The following is a 26,789-nucleotide window of genomic DNA, read 5'->3' as shown; positions in this document are numbered from 1 at the left end:
AAATGTTTAGGCTGAACTTAAAATATGTAAGCAGGCAGTTTTAGGCCAAACTTGATTCAACAGCTTTTTTTTTCTTGTTTTTTTTTTTTTTTTTTTTTTTTTTTTTTTATTATACTTTAAGTTCTAGGGAACATGTGCACAACATGCAGGTTTGGTACATATGTAAACATGTGCCATGTTGGTGTGCTGCACCCATTAACTCGTCATTTACATTAGGTATATCTCCTAATGCTATACCTCCTCCCTTCTCTCACCCCACGACAAGCCCCAGTGTGTGATGTTCCCCACATGTGTTCATGTGTTCTCATCGTTCAGTTCCCACCTGTGAGTGAGAATATGCAGCATTTGGTTTTCTGTCCTTGTGATAGTTTGCTGAGAATGATGGTTTCCAGCTTCATCCATGTTCCTACAAAGGACATTAACTCATCCTTTATTATGGCTGCATAGTATTCCATGGTGTATATGTGCCACATTTTCTTAATCCATTCTATCATTGATGGATATTTGGGTTGGTTCCAAGTCTTTGCTATTGTGAGTAGTGCCGCAGTAAATATACGTGTGCATATGTCTTTATAGTAGCATGATTTATAATCCTTTGGGTATATACCCAGTAATGGGATGGCTGGGTCAAATGGTATTTCTAGTTCTAGATCCCTGAGGAATCGCCACACTGTCTTCCACAATGGTTGAACCAGTTTATAGTCCCACCAACAGTGTAAAAGTGTTCCTATTTCTCCACATCCTCTCCAGCACTTGTTGTTTCCAGACTTTTTAATGATGGCCATTCTAACTGGTGTGAGATGGTATCTCATTGTGGTTTTGATTTGCGTTTCTCTGATGGCCACTGATGATGAACAGTTTTTCATGTGTCTCTTTGCTGCATAAATGTCTTCTTTTGAGAAGTGTCTGTTCATATCCTTCGTCCACTTTTTGATGGGGTTGTTTGATTTTTTCTTGTAAATTTGTTTAAGTTCTTTGTAGATTCTGGATATTAGCCCTTTGTCAGATGGGTAGATTGTAAAATTTTCTCCCATTCTGTAGGTTGCCTGTTCACTCTGATGGTAGTTTCTTTTGCTGTGCAGAAGCCCTTTAGTTTAATTAGATCCCATTTGTCAATTTTGGCTTTTGTTGCCATTGCTTTTGGTGTTTGAGTCATGAGGTTCTTGCCCATGCTTATGTCCTGAATGGTATTGCCTAGGTTTTCTTCTAGGGTTTTATGGTGTTAGGTCTAACATTTAAGTCTTTAATCCATCTTGAATTAATTTTTGTATAAGGTATAAGGAAGGAATCCAGTTTCAGCTTTCTATATATGGCTAGCCAGTTTTCCCAGCACCATTTATTAAATAGGGAATCCTTTCCCTATTTCTTGTTTTTGTCAGGTTTGTCGAATATCAGATGGTTGTAGATGGGTGGTATTATTTCTGAGGGCTCTGTTCTGTTCCATTGGTCTATAACTCTGTTTTGGTACCAGTACCATGCTGTTTTGGTTACTGTAGCTTTGTAGTAGAGTTTGAAGTTAGGTAGCATGATGACTCCAGCTTTGTTCTTTTGGCTTAGGATTGACGTGGAAATGTGAGCTCTTTTTTGGTTCCATATGAACTTTAAAGTAGTTTTTTCCAATTCTGTGAAGAAAGTCATTGGTAGCTTGATGGGGATGGCATTGAATCTATAAATTACCTTGAGCAGTTTGGCATTTTCACAGTATTGATTCTTCCTACCCATGAGCATGGAATGTTCTTCCATTTGTTTGTGTCCTCTTTTATTTTGTTGAGCAGTGGTTTGTAATTTTCCTTGAAGAGGTCCTTCACATCCTTTGTAAGTTGGATTCCTAGGTATTTTATTCTCTTTGAAGCAATTGTGAATGGGAGTTCACTCATGATTTCTCTCTCTATTTGTCTGTTATTGGTGTGTAGGACTGCTTGTGATTTTTACAGATTGATTTTGTATCTTGAGACTTTGCTGAAGTTGCTTATCAGCTTAAGGAGATTTTGGGCTAAGACGATGGGGTTTTCTGAATATACAATCATGTCATCTGCAAAGAGTGATAATTTGACTTCCTCTTTTCCTAATTGATTACCCTTTGTTTCTTTCTCCTGTCTGATTGCCCTGGCCAGAACTTCTAACACTATGTTGAATAGGAGTGGTGAGAGAGGGCATCCCTGTCTTGTGCCAGTTTTCAAAGGGAATGCTTCCAGTTTTTGCCCATTCAGTATGATATTGGCTGTGGGTTTGTCATAAGTAGCTCTTATTATTTTGAGATACGTCCCTTCAGTACCTATTTTATTGAGAGTTTGTAGCATGAAGGGCTGTTGAATTTTTATTGAAGGCCTTTTCTGCATCTATTGAGATAATCATGTGGTTTTTGTCTTTCATTGTGTTTATGTGATGGATTACGTTCATTAATTTGCATATGTCGAACCAGCCTTGCATCCCAGGGATGAAGCCAACTTGATCGTGGTGGATAAGCTTTTTGATGTGCTGCTGGATTCGGTTTGCCAGTATTTTATTTAGGATTTTTGCATCAATGTTCATTAAGGATATTGGTCTAAAATTCTCTTTTTTTGTTGTGTCTTTGCCAGGCTTTGGTATCAGGATGATGCTGGCCTCATAAAATGATTAGGGAATATTCCCTCTTTTTCTATTGATTGGAATAGTTTCAGAAGGAATGGTACCAGCTCCTCTTTGTACCTCTGGTAGAATTTGGCTGTGAATCAGTCTGGTCCTGGACTTTTTTTGGTTGGTAGGCTATTAATTATTGTCTCAATTTCAGGGCTTGATATTGGTCTATTCAGGGATTTAACTTCTTCCTTGTTTAGTCTTGGGAGGGTGTGTGTGTCCAGGAATTTATCCATTTCTTCTAGATTTTCTAGTTTATTTGGGTAGAGGTGTTGATAGTATTCTCTGATGGTAATTTGTGTTTCTGCGGGATCAGTGGTGATATCCCCTTTATCTTTTTTTAATTGCATCTATTTGATTCTTCTCTGTTTTCTTCTTTATTAGTCTTACTAGCGGTCTATCAATTTTGTTGATCTTTTCAGAAAACCAGCTCTTGGATTCATTGATTTTTTTGAAGGGTTTTTTGTGTCTCTATCTCCTTCAGTTCTGCTCTGATCTTAGTTATTTCTTGCCTTCTGTTAGCTTTTGAATGTGTTTGCTCTTTTTTCTCTAGTTGTTTTAATTGTGATGTTAGGGTGTCCATTTTAGATCTTTCCTGCTTTCTCTTGTGGGCATTTAGTGCTATAAATTTCCCTCTAAACACTGCGTTAAATGTGTCCCAGAGATTCTGGTATGTTGTGTCGTTGTTCTCATTGGTTTCAAAGAACATCTTTATTTCTGCCTTCATTTCGTTATGTAGCCAGTAGTCATTCAGGAGCAGGTTGTGCAGTTTCCAAGTAGTTGCGTGGTTTTGAGTGAGTTTCTTAATCCTGAGTTCCAGTTTGATTGCACTGTGGTCTGAGAGACAGTTTGTTATAATTTCTGTTTTTTTACATTTGCTGAGGAGTGCTTTACTTCCAACTATGTGGTCAGTTTTGGAATAAGTGTGATATGGTGCTGAGAAGAATGTATATTCTGTTGATTTGGGGTGGAGAGTTCTGTAGGTGTCTATTAGGTCTGCTTGGTGCAGAGCTGAGTTCAATTCCTGGATATCCTTGTTAACTTTCTGTCTCATTGATGTGTCTAATGTTGATAGTGGGGTGTTAAAGTCTCCCATTATTATTGTGTGGAAGTCTAAGTCTCTTTATATGTCTCTAAGGACTTGCTTTATGAATCTGGGTGCTCCTGTATTGGGGGCATATGTATTTAGGATAGTTAGCTTTTCTTGTTGAATTGATCCCTTTACCATTATGTAATGGCCTTCTTTGTCTCTTTTGATCTTTGTTGGTTTAAAGTCTGTTTTATCAGAGACTAGGATTGCAACCCATGCTTTTTTTTGTTTTCCATTTGCTTGGTAGACCTTCCTCTATCCCTTTATTTTAAGCCTATGTGTGTCTCTGCACGTGAGATGGGTCTCCTGAATACAGCACACTGATGGGCCTTGACTCTTTTTCCAATTTGCTAGTCTGTGTCTTTTAATTGGAGCATTTAGTCCATTTACATTTAAGGTAAATATTGTTATTTGTGAATTTGATCCTGTCATTATGATGTTAGCTGGTTATTTTGCTCGTTAGTTGATGCAGTTTCTACCTAGCCTTGATGGTCTTTACGATTTGGAATTTTTTTGCAGTGGCTGGTACCGGTTGTTCCTTTCCATGTTTGTGCTTCCTTCAGGAGCTCTTGTATGGCAGGCCTGGTGGTGACAGAATCTCTCAGCATTTGCTTGCCTGTAAAGAATTTTATTTCTCCTTCACTTATGAAGCTCAGTTTGGCTGGATATGAAATTCCGGGTTGAAAATTCTTTTCTTTAAGAATGTTGAATATTGGCCTCCACTCTCTTCTGGCTTGTAGAGTTTCTGCCGAGAGATCAGCTATTAGTCTCATGGGCTTCCCTTTGTGGGTAACCCGACCTTTCTGTCTGGCTGCCCTTAACATTTTTTCCTTCATTTCAACTTTGGTGAATCTTACAATTATGTGTCTTGGAGTTGCTCTTCTCGAGGAGTATCTTTGTGGCATTCTCTGTATTTCCTGAATTCGAATGTTGGCCTGCCTTGCTAGGTTGGGGAATATCCTGCAGGATGTTTTCCAACTTGGTTCCATTCTCCCCGTCACTTTCAGGTACACCAATCAGATGTAGATTTGCTCTTTTCACATAGTCCCATGTTTCTTGGAGGCTTTGTTTGTTCCTTTTTATTCTTTTTTCTCGAAACTTCTCTTCTCACTTCATTTCATTCATTTGATCTTCAATCACTGATACCCTTTCTTCCACTTGATCGAATCGGCTACAGAAGTTTGTGCATGTGTCACGTAGTTCTCCTGCCATGGTTTTCAGTTCCATCAGGTCATTTAAGGTCATCTCTATGCTGTTTATTCTAGTTAGCCATTGGTCTAATCTTTTTTCAAGGTTTTTAGCTTCTTTGTGTTGGGTTCTCACATCCTCCTTTGCTCGGAGAAATTTGTTATTACTGATCATCTGAAGCCTTCTTCTCTCAGGTTTTCAAAGTCATTTTTCGTCCAACTTTGTTCTGTTGCTGGCGAGGAGTTGCGTTCCTTTGAAGGAGAAGAGTCGCTCTGATGTTTAGAATTTTCAGCTTTTCTGCTCTGGTTTCTCCCATCTTTGTGGTTTTATCTACCTTTGGTCTTTGATGATGGTGAGGTACTGATGGGGTTTTGGTGTGGATGTCCTTTCCGTTTGTTAGTTTTCCTTCTAACAGTCAGGACCCTCAGCTACAGGTCTGTTGGAGTTTGCTGGAGGTCCACTCCAGACCCTCTTTGCCTGGGTATCACCAGTGGAGGCTGCAGAACAGCAAATATTGCAGAATGGCAAATGTTGCTGCCTGATCCTTCCACTGGAAGCTTCGTCTCAGAGGGGCACCTGGTTGTATGAGGTGTCAGTTGGCCCATACTGGGAGGTGTCTCCCAGTTAGGCTACTCTGGGTTCAGGGACCCATTTTCGGAGGCAGTCTGTCCATTCTCAGATCTCAAACTCCGTGCTGGGAGAACCACTACTTTCTTCTAAGCTGTCAGACAGGGACGTTTAAGTCTGTAAAAGTTTCTGCTGCCTTTTGTTCAGTTATGCCCTGCCCCCAGAGGTGGAGTCTACAGAGGCTGGCAGGCCTCCTTAAGCTGCAATGGGGTCCAGTTCGAGCTTCCTGGCTTCTTTGTTTACCTACTCAAGCCTCAGCAATGGCAGACGCCCCTCTTCCAGCCTCGCTTTCACCTTGCAGTTCAATCTCAAACTGCTGTGCTAGCCGTGAGCTAGGCTCCGTGGGCGTGGGACCCTCTGAGCCAGGTGCAGGATATAATCTACTGGTGTGCCGTTTGCTAAGACTGTTGGAAAAGCACAGTATTAGGTTGGGAGTGTCCCAATTTTCCGGGTACTGTCTCTCATGACTTCCCTTGGCTAGGAAAGCGAATTCCCCAACCTCTTGTGCTTCCCTTTTGAGGTGATGCCCTGCCCTGCTTCAGCTCACACTCCGTGGGCTGCGCCCAGTGTCTGACAATTCCCGGTGAGGTGAACTCCGTACCTCAGTTTGAAATGCAGAAATCATTCATCTTCTGTGTTGTTCACACTGGGAGCTGTAGACTGGAGCTGTTCCTATTCGGCCATCTTTGAAACTTCTGCCTCCACTGCCCCCCACCCCCCGCCCTTTTTTTTTTTAGAAGAGCACATTGTTATTTTAGCATCCTATTTTTTTTTTAATTTTATTTTGTGTTCTGGGACACATGTGCAGAACGTGCATGTTTGTTACATAGGTACATGTGTGCCCATGGTGGTTTGCTGCACATATCAACCTGTCACTTAGGCATTAAGCCCTGCATGCATTAGCCGTTTGTCCTGATACTCTTCCTCCCCTTGCTCCTTTCCCACCGACAGGCCCCGGCATGTGTTCTTCCCTCTCTGTGTCCATGTGTTCTCATTTTTCAGCTCCCACTTATGAGTGAGAACATGTGGTATTTGGTTTTCTGTTTCTGTGTTAGTTTGCTGAGGATGATGGTTTCCAGCTTCATCCATCTCCCTGCAAAGGACATGAACTCATTCATTTTTATGGCTGCATAGTATTCCATGGTGTGTATGTGCCACATTTTCTTATCCAGTTTATAATTAATAAGCATTTGGGTTGGTTCCACATCTTTGCTATTGTGAATAGTGCTGCAGTAAACATACGTGTGAATGTATCTTTATAATAGAATGATTTATATTCCTTTGGGTATGTACCCAGTAGTGGGATTGCTGGCTCAAATGATATTCCTGCTTCTAGATCCTTGAGGAATCGCCACACTGTCAAAAATGGTTGAACTAATTTACATTCCCGCCAACAGTGTAAAAGTGTTCCTATTTTGCCACATGCTGTCCAGCATCTATTTTTTCTTAACTTTTTAATAATTGCCATTCTGACTGGCATGAGATGTTATCTCACTGTGGTTTTGATTTGCATTTCTCTAATGATCAGTAATGTTGAGCTTTTTTTCATAAGTTTGTTGGCTGCATAAATGTCTTCTTTTGAGAAGTGTCCATTCATGTCCTTTAGCCACTTTTTGATGGGTTTATTTTTTCTTGTAAATTTGTTTAAGTTCCTTGTAAATTCTGGGTATTAGACGTTTGTCAGATGGGTACATTGCAAAAATTTTCTCCTATTTTGCAGGTTGCCTGTTCATGCTGATAATAGTTTCTTTTGCTATGGAGAAGCTCTTTAGTTTAATTAGATCTTACTTATCAGTTTTAGCTTTTGTTGAAATTGCTTTTTGCGATTTCATCATAAAATCTTTGCCCATGCCTATGTCCTGAATGGTATTGTCTAGATTTTCTTCTATGATTTTTATGGTTTTGAGTTTTGCATTTAAGTCTTTAATCCATTTTGAGTTAATTTTTGTATAAGGTGCAAGGGAAGGCATCCATTTTCAGTTTTCTGCATGTGGTTAGCCAGTTTTCCCAGCACCATTTATTAAATAGTGATTCCTTTCCCCATTGCTTGTTTTTGTCAGGTTTGTCGAAGATCAGATGGTTGTAGATGTAGTCTTATTTCTGAGGCCTCTATTCTTTTCCATTGGTCTATATCTCTGTTTTTGTACCAGTACCATGCAGTTTTGGTTACTGTAGTCTTTTAGTATAGTTTGAAGTCAGGTAGCATGACACCTCCAGATTTGTTCTTTTTGTTTAGGATTGACTTGGCTATATGGACTCTTTTTTTTTTGATTCCATATACATTTTTTTTAAGCAGTTTTTTTCTAATTCTGTGAAGAATGTCAATGGTAGTTTGATGGGAATATCATTGAATCTATGATTTATTTTGGGCAGTATGGCCATTTTCACGATATTGATTCTTCATATCCATGAGGATAGAATGTTTTTCCATTTGTTGATGTCCTCTCTTATTTCCTTGAGCAGTGGTTTATAGTTTGCTTTGAAGACTTCCTTCACGTCCCCTGTTAGCTGTATTCCCAGGTATTTTATTCTTTTTGTAGCAATTGTGAATGGGAGTTCATTCATGATTTGGCTCTCTGTTTGTCTGTTGTTGATGTATAGTAATGGTTCTGATTTTTGCACATTGATTTTGTATACTGAGACTTTGCTGAAGTTGCTTGTCAGCTTAAGGAGCTTTTGGGCTGACATGATAGGGTTTTCTTTTTTTTTTTTTTTTGAGATGGAGTCTTGCTCTGTTGCCCAGGCTAGAGTGCAGTGGCGTGATCTCTGCTCACTTCAAGCTCTGCCTCCCAGGTTCATGCCAGTCTCCTGCCTCAGCCTCCCCAGTAGCTGAGACTACAGGCACACGCCGCCACACCTGGCTAATTTTTTTTGTATTTTTAGTAGAGGCGGGGTTTCACCATGTTAGCCAGGATGTTCTGGATCTCCTGACCTCGTGATCTGCCCACCTCAGCCTCTCAAAGTGCTGGGATTACAGGCGTGAGCCACCTTGCCCGGCCGAGGTTTTCTAAATATAGGACCATGTCATCTGCAAACAGAGACAATTTGACTTCCTCTCTTCCTATTTGAATATCCTTTATTTGTTTCTATTGCCTGATTGCCCTGGCCAGAACTTCCAATACTATGTTGAATAGGAGTGGTGAATCTTTTGCTGGTTTTCAAAGGGAGTGCTTCTAGCTTTTGCCCATTCGTTATAATATTGTCTGTAAGTTTGTCATAAATAGCTCTTATTATTTTGAGATATGTTCCATCAATACCTAGTTTATTGAGAGTTTTTAGCATGAAGGAGTGTTGAATTTTATCAAGGCATTTTCTGCATCTATTGAGGTAATCATGGTTTTTGTCATTGGTTCTGTTTATGTGATTTGCGTATGTTGAACCAGCCTTGCATCCCAGGGATGAAGCCAACTTGATCATGGTGGATAAGCTTTTTGATGTGCTGCTGGATTTGGTTTGTCAGTATTTTATTGAGGATTTTCACATTGATGTTCATTAGGGATATTGGCCTGAAGTTTTCTTTTTTTGTTGTGTCTCTGCTAGATTTTGGTATCAGGATGATGCTGGCCTCATAAAATGAGTTAGGGAGGAGTCCCTTCCTTTTAATTGTTTGGAATAGTTTTAGCAGGAATGGTACCAGCTCCTCTTTGTACCTGTGGTAGAATCTGGCTGTGAATCCATTTGGTCCTAGGCTTTTTTTAGTTGCTAGGCTATGTATTACTGCCTCAATTTCAGAGCTTGTTATTGTTCTATTCAAGGATTTGACTTCTTCTTGGGAGGGTGTATGTGTCCAGGAATTTATCCATTTCTTCTAGATTTTCTAGTTTATTTATGCAGAGGTGTTTGTAGTATTATCTGATGGTAGTTTTTATTTCTATGGGGTCGGTGGTGATATCCCTTTTATCATTTTTTATTGTTTCTATTTTATTCTCTCTTTTCTTCTTTATTAATCTAACTAGTGGTCTATTTTATTTTTTCAAGAAAACAGCTCCTGGATTCATTGATTTTTTTTGAAGGATTTTCATGTTTGTCTCTCCATTTCCGCTGTGTTCTTAGTTATTTCTTGTCTTCTGCTAGCTTTTGTATTTGTTTGTTCTTGCTTCTCTAGTTCCTTTAGTTTTGGTGTTATGGTGTCGATTTGAGATCTTTCTAGCTTTCTGATGTGGGCATTTAGTGCTATAAATTTTCCTCTTAACACTGCTTTAGCTGTGTCCCAGTGATTTTGGTATGTTGTCTCTTTGTTTTCATTGGCTTCAAAGAAATTCTTGATTTCTGCCTTATTTTCATTATTTACCTAGGAGTCATTCAGGAGCAGGTTGTTCAATTTTGATGTAGTTGTGTGATTTTGGGTGAGTTTCTTAATCTTGAGTTTTGCACTGTGGTTTTAGAGACTGTTTATAATGATTTCATTTCTTTTGCATTTGCTGAGGAGTGTTTTAATTCCAATTATGTGGTTGATTTTAGAGTAAGTGCCATGTGGCACTGAGAAGATTGTATATTCTGTTGTTTTGGGGTGGAGAGTTCTGTAGATATCTGTTAGGTCCTCTTGACCCAGAGCTGAGTTCAAATCCTGAGTATCATTGTTAATTTGCTGTCTCGTTAATATCCCACTGTCTAATATTGTCAGTGGGGTATTGAAGTCTCCTACTATTGTTGTGTGGTAGTCTAAGTCACTTTTAGGTCTTTAAAAACTTGTTTTATAAAGCTGGGTGCTCCTATAATGGGTGCATATATATTTAGGATAGTTAGCTCTTGTTGTTGAATTGATCCCTTGTTGTTGAATTGATCCCTTTACTATTATGTAATGTCCTTCTTTGTCTTTTTTGATCTTTGTTGGTTTAAAGTCTGTTTTGTCAGAAACTAGTGTTGAAACCCCTGCTTTTTTTCTGCTTTCCATTTGCTAGGTAGACTTACCTCTATCTTTTTTTGTGTGTGTGTGTGCCTATGTGTATCTTTGCACATGAGATGAGGCTCTTGAATATAGCACACTGATTGGTCTTGACTCTTTATCCAATTTTCCAGTCTGTGTCTTTTAATTGGAGCAGTTAGCCCATTTACATTGTAGGTTAATATTGTTATGTGTGAATTTGATCCTGTCATCATGATGCCAGCTGGTTATTTTGCACACTAGTTAATCCAGTTTCTTCACAATGTCATTGGTCTTTGTAGTTTGGTGTGTTTTTTTCAGTGGCTGATACTGGTTTTTCCTCTCCCTATTTAGTGCTTCCTTCAGGAGCTCTTGCAAGGCAGGCCTGGTGGTGATGAACTCCCTTAGCATTTGATTGTCTATAAATGATTTTATTTATCCTTCACTTATGAAGCTTAGTTTGGCCAGATATGAAATTCTGGGTTGAAAATTTTTTTCTTTAAGAAGTTGAATGGCTAGGTGCCATAGCTCATGCCTGTAATCCTAGCACTGCACTTTGGGAGGCTGAGGCAGGCAGATCACCTGAGGTCAGGCGTTCGACACCAGCCTGGCCAACATGGTGAAACTCCGTCTCTACTAAAAATAGAAAAATTCGCCTGTTATGGTGGCACATGCCTATAGTTCCAGCTACTCAGGAGGCTGAGGCAAGAGAATCGCTTGATCCTGGGAGGAGGAGGTTGCAGTGGGTTGAGATCACGCCACTGCACTCCAGCCTGGGTGACAGAGTGAGACTCTGTCTCAAAAAAAAAAAAGAAAAAGTATTTAATATTGGCCTCCATTCTCTTCTGTCTTGCAGATTTTTTGCTGAGATATATGCTGTTAGTCTGATGGGCTTCCCTTTGTAGGTGACCTGGCGTTTCTCTCTGGCTGCCCTTAACATTTTTTCTTTCATTTCAACCTTGGAGAATCTGATGATTATATGTCTTGTGGTTGATCTTCTTGTGGAGTATCTTAGTGGGGTTCTCTGTATTTCCTGAATTTGAATGTTGGCCTGTCCTGCTAGGTTGGGGAAGTTCTCCTGGATGATATCCTGAAGTGTGTTTTCCAACTTGGTTCCATTCTTCCCGTTTCTTTTAGATACTCCAGTCAGTCATAGGTTCGGTCTTTTTACGTAGTCCCGTAATTCTTGTAGGTTTTGTACATTACTTCTTACTCTTTTTTCTCTAAGCCTGCCTTATTTCAGCAAGATAGTCTTCAAACTCTGATATTCTTTCTTCCACTTGATTGATTTGGTTATTGATTCTTGTGTATGATTCACAGAGTTCTCGTGTTGTGTTTTTCAACTCCATCAGGTCATTTATGTTCCTCTCTAAACTGGTTATTCCAGTTAGCAGCTCCTGTAACCTAGTATCATGGTTCTAGGCATCTTTGCAATGGGTTAGAACATGCTCCTTTACCTCATTGAAGTTTGTTATTACCTACCTTCTGAAGCTCACTTCTGTCAATTCATCCATCTCATCCTCTGTCCAGTTCTGTGCCCTTGCTGGAGAGGTGTTCCGATCATTTGGAGGAAAAGAGACAATCTGGCCTTTTTGGTTTTCAGCGTTTTTTTCATTAATTCTTTCACATCTTCATGAGTTTGTTTACTTTGGATTTTTGAGGCTGCTGACCTTTGGATGAGGTTTTTTTGAGGATTTTTTTCATTGATGCTGTTGTTGTTGCTTTCTGTTTGTTTTTCTTTCAATAGTCAGGTCCCTCTTCTGTAGGGCTGCTGTGGTTTGCTGGCGGTTCACTTCAGGCCCTATTCGTCTGGTTTGCTTCCATGCCTGGAGATGTCACCTGAGGAGACTGGAGAACAGCAAAGATGGGTGTCGGGCTCTTTCCTCTGGGATCTCTGACCTTGAGGGGCACCAACCTGATGCCAGTAGGAATGCCCCTGTATAGGGTGTCTGGTGACCCCTTTTGGGGTGTGTCACCCAGTTGGGGGGCATGGGAATCAGGACCCATTTAATGAAGCACTTTGACTGCTCCTTGGCAGAGGGTGTGCTGCACTGGGGGGAAACCAACTCTTCTGGGCTGCCCAGATTCCTCAGAGCTAGCAGGAGGAAAGACTAAGTCTGCTGTTCCATGGAGACTACAGTCACCACTTCTTCTAGGGGCTCAGGCCAGGGAGATCAGACTTCTGTCCCTGAGCCGCTGGCTGGAGTTGTTGGAGTTCCTGTAGGGAGGCCCCACCCAGTGAGGAGGGTTGGGTCAGCGTCTGGTCTGAAGAGGCAGTCTGGCCAAGATCTGCCACAGCTGGTGTGCTGTGCTGTGGGGAATACCTCTTGGGACCAAGCCATTCAGCCTCCCTAGCGCTAGCAGGGAAAAGCACGGCCTGGAGCTATAGTGATAGCTGCAGCCCTTCACCGCTGGGAGCTTAGTGTCTTAGGTAGCTAGCCGCAGCAGTGTTGTCTCTGCCTCTCCCCCAGGGTTCTCAGATGGCTTAGACAGCAGGTAGCAGCAGTGGTGGCTGCCGCTCTTCCCCCTAGGAGCTCAGACAGCTTAGACAGCAATCAGCAGCAGCAGTGGTCATGGCCACCCCTCCCTCCAGGAACTCAGCAGGCTGACGACGATTCCAGCCGAGTGGCTGTTGAGAATCTGCATGGCTCCGTGGTTAGGACCGAAGGCCTCAGTGGAGTGGGCTCACCAGTGGGATCTTCTGAACCATGGGTAGCACAGTTCCATGGCAAAGCACAGCTTCCCAGGCTGGGTAACATGCTCACTCACCGCCCCATTTGGCTGAGGGGAGGGGGCTCCCCTGCCCTGTGTAGATCTAAGGTGGGCCGCCACACCACCTTGCTCTTCCTTCGTCTCCATAGGTCATGCCAGCCTCCTAGTCAGTCCTAATGATAAAACCTGGATACCTTGGTTGCCAGTGCAGGATTCACATGCTGTTTTGGTTCTTTTCAGTGGGAGCCTCTGATGGTTGCTGCTTCTAGTTGGCCATATGCCTCCTGCCCCCGTTTTTTTTTGAGTATAGTAAGTTCTTTTTACCTACATAAAGATAATAAAGTTTTAATCTGGCATATTTTCTTTTTTCCTTCTAAATTGCTTTCTGTATCTGTTATCATGGTCTCTATCTTTTAAATTGGAGGTTTATTCAAATATTTGAAAGCCAGTAAAAAGATGCTTGGAAATGATACAAGAAAGTGGGACTTGTAATTTGTGGTCTTTACTTTAGTGGGCCCTTTCTGTGGCATTTTGTTTGGGAACCCCTAATGTTATTATATTTGGTTTTTCCTTTGTTCTTATGGGATTCCATAGAGAAACTTCTTACTGTTAGCTGCCTGAGGAATATAAGCCTAGTGGGAGAAGAAGGCTGGGTGGAAATGGTGATGCATCTCAAGTGTTAGTATATAAACTTTGATTGAATCCTGTGATACCCTCTGTTGTCTTCTCTTTCATGAGCTCTGCCTACCTTCCAAGAAGCACACTGGGTTAGCTGCATGAAATGCGGAAGGGAATCTGGAGGTCAGACTCCTCTGAAAGACTGGCTTTCAGGCAGCTCTTCTGTTTTCAATTTCACTTTTACCCCCCAATTTAGAGATATTTGTTACCACCAATTCCTGTGTTTTTTTGAGAGGTTCTGTAAGATGAATCAGGTTTATTCTGTTTTTCACATTGTGGCTGATAATTGAGGTTTTTCTGTGTCCTGAATTACTGCTTGTTATTTTGATTTCCAGGTTCTAAAATTTTACTACGACATCTTTTCCATTCTTCTTGTCTTTGGGGGTTTTATTGCCTACTGGAAAATCCTTTTACTTTTGAATTTTAGTATTTATGGAGGGAGCAGTGAATGTATATGTTCAGTCTGCCATATTTAACTAGGATCTTTATTAATAACAACTTTATTTTAAATTAGGAAGACTAATTCTTTGTCATGAGTTCCAAGACTTCTTTTTATTGTCTACCACTTAACGCTATTTAAGTTTTTTTTTCTATATAGATATTATTAATTTACATGTAGTCAAATTTTTCCCAATCATTATCTTTGTGAGATCTGGGTTCTTTTTTTTTTTTTTGAGATGGAGTCTTGCTTTGTCACCCAGCCTGGAGTGCAGTGGTGCAATCTCGGCTCACTGCAAACTCCGCCTCCCAGGTTCACGACATTCTCCTGCCTCAGCCTCCTCAGTAGCTGGGACTACAGGTGCCCGCCACCACACATATTTTTAGTAGAGATGGGGTTTTGCCATGTTAGCCAGGATGGTCTTGATCTCCTGACCTCGTGATCCGCCCACCTTGGCCTCCCAAAGTGCTGGGATTACAGGCGTGAGTCACCGTGCCTGGCCTCTTTTTTTTTGTTTTGTTTTGAGATGGAGTCTCACTCTGCCGCCCAAGTTGAAGTGCAGTTGCGTGATCTCTGTTCACTGCAACCTCCACCTCCCAGGTTCAAGCAATTCTCTTGCCTCAGCCTACAGAGTAGCTGAGGCTATAGGTGTGCGCCACCGTTCTGGGCTAATTTTTGTATTTTTAGTAGAGATGGAGTTTTGCCATGTTGTCCAGGCTGGTCTCGAACTCCTGACCTCAAGTGATCCACCTGACTTGGCCTCCCAAAGTGCTAGGATTATAGTCATGAACCACTGCATCTGGCTCGCTCACTTGCTTGCTTGCTTGCTTGCTTGCTTGCTTGCTTGCTTGCTTTCTTTCTTTCTTTCTTTCTTTCTTTCTTTCTTTCTCTCTCTCTCTTCCTTCCTTCCTTCTTCCTTCCTTTCTCCCTTCCTTTTTTTAATATTAAAGAAAGTCTCCCTCACATTGAAGTTAAAGAGATAAGGCATAAAATATTAGATTTTCTTCTGAATCTTCATTGTCCAGTTAAAAGTATAGATTCTGATTATTTATATTAATGGAAGACTGGATTCATCTCAAAAGTTCACTAACGAGAGGCTAGTTGATTGAATTATATTTACACAGTGGAGCACTGAGCTGTCTATAAAAGGGAATCTTTTTGTGTATTTCTGTGGAGTTATTTTCAGGATATGTTGTTAAGTGAATAAAGGAAAACAGAAGAATGTTAATAGAATGCTACCTTTTGTATGGTACAAAGAAATATGAATGATCATATGTGTTTATATTTTTAGAAGAGAATGATGAATGGACAAAGTGAAAACTAATGAAAATGGTTACTTTTAGGAGGGGGAGAGAAAAATGTGGAGAAACAGATATGGAAACAAGATATTTAGGATTATACCTTGATTATACCTAGATTTGACTTTGGACTTTGCTGTTTACATATTAAATGTAAAAAAAAAAAAAAAAAAGCCGGGCACGGTGGCTCACGCCTGTAATCCCAGCACTTTGAGGAGGCCGAGGCAGGTGGATCACGAGGTCAGGAGATCGAGACCATTCTGGCTAACACGGTGAAACCTCGTCTCTACTAAAAATACAAAAAATTAGCCGAGCGTGGTGGCAGGCGCCTGTAGTCCCAGCTACTGGGGAGGCTGAGGCAGGAGAATGCTGCGAACCAGGGAGGCGGAACTTGCAGTGAGCCAAGATGGTGCCACTGCACTCCAGCCTGGGTGACAGAGCGAGACTCTGTCTCAAAAGAAAAAGAATGAAGCCACAATAATTGAAAGCTGCAAACAAAGGGATTAGTAAATTTAAATATCAATCAAGTTAGTGACATATTCGTGCAGAGAAAAGAATTACTTCGAATAATCTAATTTTGTTTGAAAATTTCCAGTGGGATATATTCTAAGGTTAAAAAAAATCCTCAAAGTAATCTTAAACTGCATTTAGTATTTGTTTAGAAGTAATATTGCTGTTGCTGTTTTGAAATTGTTATACATAATTATAACATAGAGCAAATAAGTAATTATAGTAATGTCATAAGGAACTAAGATTTTCAATATAAGAGAAAAAGATAAAAGTATAAAGTAGTTAAATAAGAAACCTGAATCTTCAATTCATAATAGAAATAAAATTATGAACTTATTTTTTCTCTTAAGTTATATTTTTCCCAGCACTATCACTGGAATAGTAGCAACTACTTCACTGTGAGCTATTATCTGTATTGTCTAAGTATCTTTTTGTTCTAAAAAGAGACAGGAGTGGCTGATTCTGGGTCTGTGCCAGGAAGTGTGGAGGATGATCCTGGGATATCTTACCATTTCAGAACCTATCTAAGACCAATGGGATAGTGTCAAAAGTACCCCAGAGCCAACCAGAAGGGGCCTCCTACTGGCTTAAGATGGATAATTTGAGAATAAGACAAATAATGACTGCAATGGATTGACATATATAAAGTATATAAAAAATACATGGGTTTGAAAAGGCACTGAAATAGAAAACAAACAAAAAATAAACTTTATCAATTACCTGCTGAGTCACTAGGACACCAACTTATTAGTATGCAAATTGATAAAAAGAAAATTTAAGCATTTTTTCCAGCCTTTTCTGTACAAACTGTATTTTAGTGTGACTAAAACATTACTGAGGAAAAGTTCTTCGCGGAAGAATTCTATCTAATAAATGCAAAATAAATGATATAATCAGAAAAATCATAGTTTGGTAATCCTTAATGAAATAGTAGATGTAGGAAATGATCATTAATGGATGCTAAAATCATTAGGTGAAAGGTTGATGGGGAGGGTTATATACTGCAGAGGTCAGGGTGATACCATCTGACCAATGATCTTTAGCACCACTAAAATTGGGACATCCAGATAGTGCTTCATGCAATAGGAGATAGACAGCGACAACCAACTATGAAGTTATTTTACCAAGGAAAAAAAAGGAAAGGAAACAAAAGAAACTAAACTTTAAATAATTCTCTAGATCTAATGATCACTTTATAGGATACATGGAGAACTAGAGAAAAAAGTTAAATGACACCATGGTAAAGTAGTTATCCAAATAAACATGACTGTTTTTCCAACAAATCAGTGGCGTAGGGAAAAATATTAGGACCTGTAACTACAACAGTCTAATGCGCACCATTGAACTTGTGTAAATTCTGAGCATTTATTAAGTACTTATCTATTATTACTTTTAAAAGTGTCTCAGCTGGCTGGGCATGGTGGCTTACACCTGTAATCCCAGCACTTTGGGAGGCTGAGGTGGGTGGATCACCTGAGGTCAGGAGTTCGAGACCAGTCTGGCCAATATGGTGAAACCCCGTCTCTACTAAAAAAGTACAAAAATTAGCCAGGCATGGTAGCACGCGCCTGTAATCCCAGCTACTCAGGAGGCTGAGGCAGGAGAATTGCTTGAACCCGGCAGGCGGAGTGAGCCAGGACCGCGCCATTGCACTCCAGTCCGGTTGACAGAGGACACTCCATCTCAAAAAAAAAAGAAAAAAAAAGTTTCTCAGCCTTTGATGTAGGGGAACTAAGTCCTGTTAATGGGATGGGGAATGTGTCAATAAGTGCTAGGAATGGAGCATTTAGGATTATGTTTTCACTGTAGAATTGACAATACTTATCTACATGGCCGTGGTCTCAATGAGTCTGTAATCTTTTAATTGTAAAGTTTTTCTGCTTTTTCCCTCTCTCTATATTTTTTCCTTCCATCCCACTGAAACTGTTCTTATTACTAGACATCTGCGCATGGGTGGGAACATGAATATTGACATGTCTGAGAAAAGTTAGAGGAGGACTAAAAGGGAGTCAAGCAAATGAAGAGTTTTTGTGACAAGACTAGCCTTTTTGGTAGAGCTTTTTGAAGTCAAGATTAATATAACTTTGGAATCACTTTCAGGTATCATCTTTTAGTCCTACAGGTGCTCATATAATTGCCCAGTTTTTGAAAAAACTTCTCGATGAAGATATTTCTGCATTTTCTGGATCAGAAATGTTGACTGTGGTTAAAGGAGCTTTTATTTCTGTGTGTCGTCACATATATAGTACATGTGAAGGCTTGCAGGTGTTAATCACTTACAATTTGCATGAATCTATAGCAAAGGCGTGGAAAAAGGTAAGTATTTTCAAGCTGTGGTTTTCCTCCCTGCAAATCTTTATTTCAAATGTAAGCACCATTGTAGTGTTGTACTTTGGATGAAATATTTAACTGGGGCAAATATGACTTCTTTAGCATCACAGTACTCTAGGGGACATAATGTATCTTAATTTGGCACAGGATGACTGCAGTATCTCCTTTCCCAGTGGGACAAGGTTCTAAGACTTAAATGGGTGCTACAGATTTTTATCTTCTCGTAGATGAGGCTTTAGGTTAATTTTCCTTACATAGACTAACACTCTTTGGGAGTTATTTTAAAGTAATTTTTAGAGACAGCTGGGTTTTTATTGTGGATACTAGAGATCGTAATGTAGCAATAGCCATATATATGTATATCAGTGGACAACTAAGTCTTTTCCCCCCATTTAATATGGTTTATTTGTAAAATATGTTATATGATATTTCATTAACAACCAAATAATTTAAAATTTCAAGATAATTTTGATTTTAATAACATTAAGGATAAAACAAAAATGCAACATAAGAAATCTTATGGGCAGTGCTATCAGTAAGAAATATAATTATAAAATATAATTATAAATATAATTATAAAAATATGAATATAATTATAAATATAATTATAAAAATATAAATATATGGGTAGTGCTATCAGTAAGAAATATAAATTATTCTACTATTTTTTAGACAAGTTTGCTGTCAGAAAGAATTCCTACTCCAGTAGAGGGTTCTGATTCTGTTTCTTCAGTAAGCCAGGAATCCCAAAATATGTAAGTACAATTGATGAAAGTCATCCATTTATTATATTTGCTGAAATAAATTTAAAATTATTAAAATGTAATAGAATACTATGGCAAAAATGTTTTATAGGATGGTAAATGTTTATATACAGGATCAAGGAAAATTAGTTTGGAAAAACTTTAGAGATCATGTAATACTCATAACCTTTTTAAAATCAAACAATATTTATTATACTTGTTTCATTCTGTTTTTACATCTTAGATTAGGAAATGTGACATATTATCGTGTTTCCAGAAAATTTGGAGAATTACTGAATACTAAAGTTGGAAAGTTAACTGGAGAGTTTAGTAGAAATAATATGTTCTCAAATGCCAATGAAGTCTATTTATATTTAAAATATGATTTTTCTAAATGTGGTGGGAGTACATTTCAATTAGGTTTTGGCTTTGGAAAATTATTTAAATCAATATTTACATCAAATTTTAATTTAGATGTCTCCATGTTTCTTTACAGATATCAGTAGGATATAGAGTCAGATTAATGGGGAAAATAGATTTTTTGAACTAAACTCGGGCAACATGTTTTTCTAGGTTCTGTTCTTATTTTATAATCGAGTATTGGCATAGTCTAAAATGATAATAATTAGGGAGAACTTGAAGGGCTATTCTTTGTTAAAGAGATGTTGAAGTGGAATTTGAATTTTTTTAAGGAAGGTGTAGTTTAACTTACAAAACAATCAAACAAAAAGCCTTCTGCATTTCCTTAACAGTGTAATGGTTCAACAAATAGTTAATTCCCTAAACATTTGCTATAATTTATTTTCTAATATAGTTGTCACACAATTAGCTGCTTTGTTTTTTACATTAAAGGGTGAGAAAAATACATTTCTTTTTTTTATTTTTTATTTATTTATTTTTTTATTATTATACTTTAGGTTTTAGGGTACATGTGCACAATGTGCAGGTTTGTTACATATGTATCCATGTGCCATGTTGTTTTGCTGCACCCATTAACTCGTCATTTAGCATTAGGTATATCTCCTAATGCTGTCCCTCCCCGCTCCCCCCACCCCACAACAGTCCCCGGAGTGTGATGTTCCCCTTCCTGTGTCCATGAGTTCTCATTGTTCAATTCCCACCTATGAGTGAGAACATGTGTTGTTTGGTTTTTTGTCCTTGTGATAGTTTACTGAGAATGATGTTTTCCAGTTTCATCCACGTCCCTACAAAGGACATGAACTCATCATTTTTTATGGCTGCATAGTATTCCATGGTGTATATGTGCCACATTTTCTTAATCCAGTCTATCGTTGTTGGACATTTGGGTTGGTTCCAAGTCTTTGCTATTGTGAATAGTGCCGCAATAAACATACGTGTGCATGTGTCTTTATAGCAGCATGATTTATAGTCCTTTGGGTATGTACCCAGTAATGGGATGGCTGGGTCAAATGGTATTTCTAGTTCTAGATCCCTGAGGAATCGCCACACTGACTTCCACAATGGTTGAACTAGTTTACAGTCCCACCAACCGTGTAAAAGTGTTCCTATTTCTCCACATCCTCTCCAGCACCTGACTTCAAACTATACTACAAGGCTACAGTAACCAAAACAGCATGGTACTGGTACCACAACAGAGACATAAATCAATGGAACAGAACGGAGCCCTCAGAAATGATGCCGCATATCTACAACTATCTGATCTTTGACAAACCTGACAAAAACAAGAAATGGGGAAAGGATTCCCTATTTAATAAATGGTGCTGGGAAAACTGGCTAGCCATATGGAGAAAGCTGAAACTGGATCCCCTCCTTACACCTTATACAAAAATTAATTCAAGATGGATTAAAGACTTAAATGTTAGACCTAAAACCATTAAAATCCTACAAGAAAACCTAGGCAATACCATTCAGGACATAGGCATGGGCAAGGACTTCATGTCTAAAACACCAAAAGCAATGGCAACAAAAGCCAAAATTGACAAATGGGATCTAATTACACTAAAGAGCTTCTGCACAGCAAAAGAAACTACCATCAGAGTGAACAGGCAACCTACAGAATGGGAGAAAATTTTTGCAACATACTCATCTGACAAAGGGCTAATATCCAGAATCTACAATGAACTCAAACAAATTTACAAGAAAAAAACAAACAACCCCATCAAAAAGTGGGGAAAGAACATGAACAGACACTTCTCAAAAGAAGACATTTATGCAGCCGAAAAACATATGAAAAAATGCTCATCATCACTGGCCATCAGAGAAATGCAAATCAAAACCACAATGAGATACCATCTCACACCAGTTAGAATGGCCGTCATTAAAAAGCCAGGAAACAACAGGTGCTGGAGAGGATGTGGAGAAAAATACATTTCTATAGTTTATTTTTCAGGTAATTTTTAGATCTCATTTTTTAATAATTAATTTTTATTTTTAATTTCAGTAGTTATTTCAATTTTTATTTCAATAGTTTTCGGGGTACAGGTGCTTTTGGTTACATGGATGCATTCTTCAGTGGTGATTTCTGAGCTTTTTGTGCATCCATCACTCAAGCTGTGTACACTGTACCCAATATGTAATTTTTTATCCCTTACCCCCCTTCCAAATTTTCCTCCTGTACCCGCAGAGTCCATTATATCATGCTTATGCCTTTGCATCCTCAGAGCTTAGCTCCCACTTATAAGTGAGAACATATGACATTTGGATTTTTATTTCTGAGTTACTTAACTTAGAAAAATCGGCCTCCAGCTTCATCCAACTTGGTGCAAAAGACATTATTTCCTTTTTTTTTGTGAATGAGTAGTATTCCATGGCGTATATGTACCACATTTTCTTTATTCACTTATTGGTTGATGGGCACTTAGATTGGTTTCATATCTTTGCAATTGTGAATTGTGCTCCTATAAACATGCTTGTGCCTATGTCTTTTTCATATAATTTCTTCTTTTCCTTTGGGTGAGATACCCAGTAGTGGGATTGCTGGATCAAATTGTAGTTCTACTTTTAGTTCTTTAAGGAATCTCCATACTGTTTTCAATAGTGGTTGTACTGGTTTACATTCCCACCAGCAGTGTAAAAGTGTCCCACCACATCCATACCAACATCTCTTGTTTTTTTGAGTTTTTTTTTTTTTTTTGAGACGGAATCTCGCTCTGTCTCCTAGGCTGGAGTGCAGTGGCATGATCTCGGCTCATTGAAAGCTCCACCTCCCAGATTCATGCCATTCTCCTGCTTCAGCCTCCTGAGCAGCTGGGACTACAGGCGTGCACCACCACGCCTGGCTAATTTTTTTGTATTTTTAGTAGAGACGGGGTTTCACCATGTTAGCCAGGATGGTCTTGATCTCCTGACCTCGTGATCCGCCTGCCTCGGCCTCCCAAAGTGCGGGGATTATAGGCGTGAGACACTGTGCCGACCTTGACTTTTTAATTATGGCCTTTTTTTCTTGCAGGAATAAGTGGTTTTAATTTGCATTTCCCTGATGATTAGTGATATTGAACATTTTTTTTCAAATGCTCGTTGGCTGTTTGTATGTTTTGAGAATTGTTTCTGCATGTCCTTTGCCCACTTTTTAATGAGATTATTTGTTTTTTGTTTTCTTGCTGATTTCTTTGACTTCTTTGTAGATTCTGGAAATTAGTCCTTTGTTAGACATTGCATAGTTTGTGAATATTTTCTCCCACTTTGGGTTGTGGTTACTCTGCTTATTTCTTTTGCTGTGCAGAAGCTTTTTAGTTTAATTATGTCCCATTTATTTATTTTTGTTTTTGTTGCAATTGCTTTTGGGGTCTTAGTCATGAATTCTTTGCCTAAGCTAATGCCCAGAAGAGTTTTTCCAATGTTATCTTCTAGAATTTTTATGATTTCATGTCTTAAATTAAGGCTTTGATTCACCATGAGTTGATTTTTATATAAGGTGAGAGATGAGGATCTGGTTCTTTCTTCTACATGTGGCTTGCCAGTTTTCCCAGCACCATTTATTAAATAATGTCCTTTCCCCAATTAATTTTTTTTTATGCTTTGTTGAAGATCAGTTGGCTGTAAGTATTTGGCTTTATTTCTGGGTTCTCTATTCTGTCCCATTGGTCTGCATGTCTATTTTTATTTTTTTATTTATTATACATTAAGTTCTGGGATACATGTGCAGAATATGCAGATTTGTTACATAGGTATACATGTGCCATGGTGATTTGCTGCACCCATCAACCCATCATCTAGGTTGTGATTCCTGCATACATTGAGTATTTGTCCTAATACTCTCCCTCCCCTGGCTCTCCACCCACTGAGAGGCCCTGGTGTGTGATATTCTCCTCCCTGTGTCCATGTGTTCTCATCGTTTGACTCCTACTTATGAATGAGAACATGCAGTGTTTGGTTTTCTGTTCCTGTGTTAGTTTGCTGAGAATGATGGTTTCCAGCTTCATCCATCTCCCTGCAAAAGGACATGAACTCATTTGTTTTATGGCTGTGCTCCATGGTGTGTATGTGCCACATTTTCTTTATCCAGTCTATTATTGATGGGCATTTGCATTGGTTCCAAGTCTTAGCTATTGTGAACAGTGCTGCAATAAACATATGTGTGCATGTATCTTTATAGTAGAATGATTCATAATCGTTTGGGTATATACCCAGTAATGCGACTGAGGGGTCAAATGGTATTTCTGGTTCTAGATTCTTGAGGAATCGTCACACTGTCTTCTACTATGGTTGAACTAATTTACACTCCCGCCAACAGTGTAAAATCATCCCTATTTCTCCACATCCTCTCTAGCACCTGTTTTTTCCTGACTTTTTAATGATTGTCATTCTAACTGGCATGAGATGGTATCTCACTGTGGTTTTGATTTGCATTTCTCTAATGACCAGTGATGATGAACTTTTTTTCATACGTTTCTTGGCTGCATAAATATGTTTCATATGTTTGTTGGCTGTCTTCTTTTGAGAAGTGTCTGTTCATATCCTTTGCCCACTTTTTGATGGGGTTGTTTTTTCTTGTAAATTTCCTTAAGTTGCTTATAGATTCTGGATATTAGACCTTTGTCAGATGGATAGATTGCAAAAATTTTCTCCTATTCTGTAGGCTGCCTGTTCACTCTGATGATAGTTTCTTTTGCTTTGCAGAAACTCTGTAGTTTAATTAGATCCCATTTGTCAATTTTGGCTTTTGTTGCAATTGCTTTTGGTGTTTTAGTCATGAAGTTTTTGCCCATGCCTATGTCCTGAAGGTATTGCCTAGGTTTTCTTCTATGGTTTTTATGGTTTTAGGTTTTATGTTGAAGTCTTTAATCCATCTTGAGTTAATTTTTGTTTAAGGTGTAAGGGAGGGGTCCAGTTTCAGTTTTCTGCATATTGCTACCAGTTTTCCCAGCACCATTTATTAAGTAGGGAATCCTTTCCCCATTGCTTGTTTTTGTCAGGTTTGTTGAATATCACATGGTTATGGATATGTGGTGTTATTTCTGAGGCCTCTGTTCTGTTCCATTGATCTATATATCTCTTTTGGTTACTGTAGCCTTGTAGTATAGCTTGAAGTCAGGTAGCATGATGCCTCCAGCTTTGTTCTTTTTGCTTGGGATTGTCTTGGCTAAGTGGGCTCTTTTTTGGTTCCATATGAAATTTAAAGTAATTTTTTCTAATTCTGTGAGGAAAGTCAATGGTAGCTTGATGGGAATAGCATTGAATCAAATAACTTTGGGCAGTATGGCCATTTTCACGATATTGATTCTTCCTGTTCATGAGCATGAAATGTTTTTCCGTTTGTTTGTCTTCTCTCTTATTTCCTTGAGTAGTAGTTTGTAGTTCTCCCTGAAGAGGTCCTTCATGTCCCTTGTAAGTTGTATTCCTAGGTATTTTATTTTCCTCGTAGCAGTTGTGAATGGGAGTTCACTCATGATTTGACTCTCTATTATTGGTGTATAGGAATGCCTGTGTTTTTTGTACATTGATTTTGTATCCTGAGACTTTATTGAAGTTGCTTATCAGCTTAAAGAGTTTTTGGGCTGAGGTGATGGGGTTTTCTAAATATATAATCATGTCATCTGCAGAGACAATTTGACTTCCTCTCTTTCTATTTGAATACCTTTTATTTCTTTCTGTTGCCTGATTGCTTTGGCCAGAACTTCCAATACTATGTTCAGTACGAGTGGTGAGAGAGACCACCCTTGTCTTGTGCCAGTTTTCAAAGGGAATGCTTCCAGTTTTTGCCCATTCAGTATGATATTGGCTGTAAGTTTGTCATAAATAGCTCTTATTATTTTGAGATATGTTCCATCAATACCTAGTTTATTAAGAGTTTTTAGCATAAAGGGGTGTTGAATTTTATCGAAGGCCTTTTCTGCATCTATTGAGATAATCGTGATTTTTGTCATTGGTTCTGTTTATTTGATGGATTACTTTTATTTATTTGCATATGTTGAACCACCCTTGCATCCCAGGGATGAAGCTGACTGGATCATGGTGGATAAGCTTTTTGATATGCTGCTGGATTTGGTTTGTCAGTATTTTATTGAGGATTTTCACATCCATGTTCATCAGAGATATTGGCCTGAAATTTTCATTTTTTATTGTGTCTCTGCCAGGTTTTGGTATCAGATGATGCTGGCCTCATAAAATGAGTTAGGGAGGAGTCCCTCTATTTCTCTATTGTTTGGAATATTGCAGAAGGAATGGTACCAGCTTCTCTTTGTATCGCTGGTAGAATTCGTACTTGCCTATTTTTATACCAGTACCATGCAGTTTTGGTAACTATAGCCTTGTATAATAATTTGAAGGTGGGTAATGAGATGTCTTCAGATTTGTTCTTTTTGCTTAGTTTTGCTTTGGCTATGTGGGCTCTTTATTGGCTCCATATTAATTTTGAGATTGTTTTTTCTAGTTTTGTGAAGAATGATGGTGGTATTTTGATGGGAATTGCATTGAATCTGTAGATTGCTTTTGGCAGTTTGGTCATTTTCATAATATTGATTCTACCCATCTATGAGCATGGGATGTGTTTTCATTTGTTTGTGTCATCTGTGATATCTTTCAGCAGTGTTTTGTAGTTTTTTTTTGTAGAGATCTTTACTTCCTTGGTTAAGTATATTCCTAAAGTTTGTTTTGTTTTGTTTTTGTTTTTTAGCTGTTGTAAAAGGGATTGAGTTTTTAATTTGATTCCCAGCTTGGTTGTTGCTGATGTATAGCAGTGCTACTGATTTGTGTACATTGATTTTGTATCCTGAATCTTGAGTGAATTTATTTATCAGATCTAGGAGCTTTTTGGATGAGTCTTTAGAGTTTTTGAGGTATATGATCATATAATCAGCAGAAAGTGACAGTTTGACTTCCTCTTTTCTAGTTTGGATGCCCTTTATTTCTTTTTCTTGTGTGGTTGCTCTGGCTAGAACTTCTAGTGCTATGTCAAATAGAAGTGGTGAAAGTGGGTATCCTTGTCTTTTTTCAGCTCTCAGGGGGAATGCTTTCAACATCTTCCGATTCTCCATGATGTTGGCTATGGGTTTGTTCTGTATGGCTTTTGTTATTTTGAGGTAAGTCCCGTCTATGCCTATTTTGTTAAGGGTTTTAATCTAAAGGGGTGCTAGATTTTATCACATGCTTTTTTTTGTTTTTATTGAGATAATAATAGGGGTTTTGTTTTTGATTCCATTTATGTGATATATCATATTTACTGACTTGTGTGTATGTTAAACCATCCCTACATCATGATCATGATGTATTA

General features: G+C 38.8%; 1 protein-coding gene across 1 annotated transcript in view; it reads left to right on the top strand.

The window, feature by feature from the left end:
• The window catches only part of TBC1D32 (TBC1 domain family member 32), a 262,628-nt gene that overhangs the window by 58,345 nt on the left and 177,494 nt on the right, over positions 1–26,789 (top strand). The window contains exons 17-18 of the mRNA XM_030809627.1: positions 18,137–18,338; positions 19,026–19,108. Coding sequence (XP_030665487.1) covers positions 18,137–18,338; positions 19,026–19,108 — 285 coding nt within the window. The remainder of the gene's footprint in view (positions 1–18,136; positions 18,339–19,025; positions 19,109–26,789) is intronic.

The sequence above is a fragment of the Nomascus leucogenys genome, chromosome 3 (assembly GCF_006542625.1).
Source record: "Nomascus leucogenys isolate Asia chromosome 3, Asia_NLE_v1, whole genome shotgun sequence".
Lineage (NCBI taxonomy): Eukaryota > Metazoa > Chordata > Mammalia > Primates > Hylobatidae > Nomascus > Nomascus leucogenys.
Note: the sequence above shows the minus strand (reverse complement) of the source record. Positions and strands in the feature narration are given on the sequence as shown.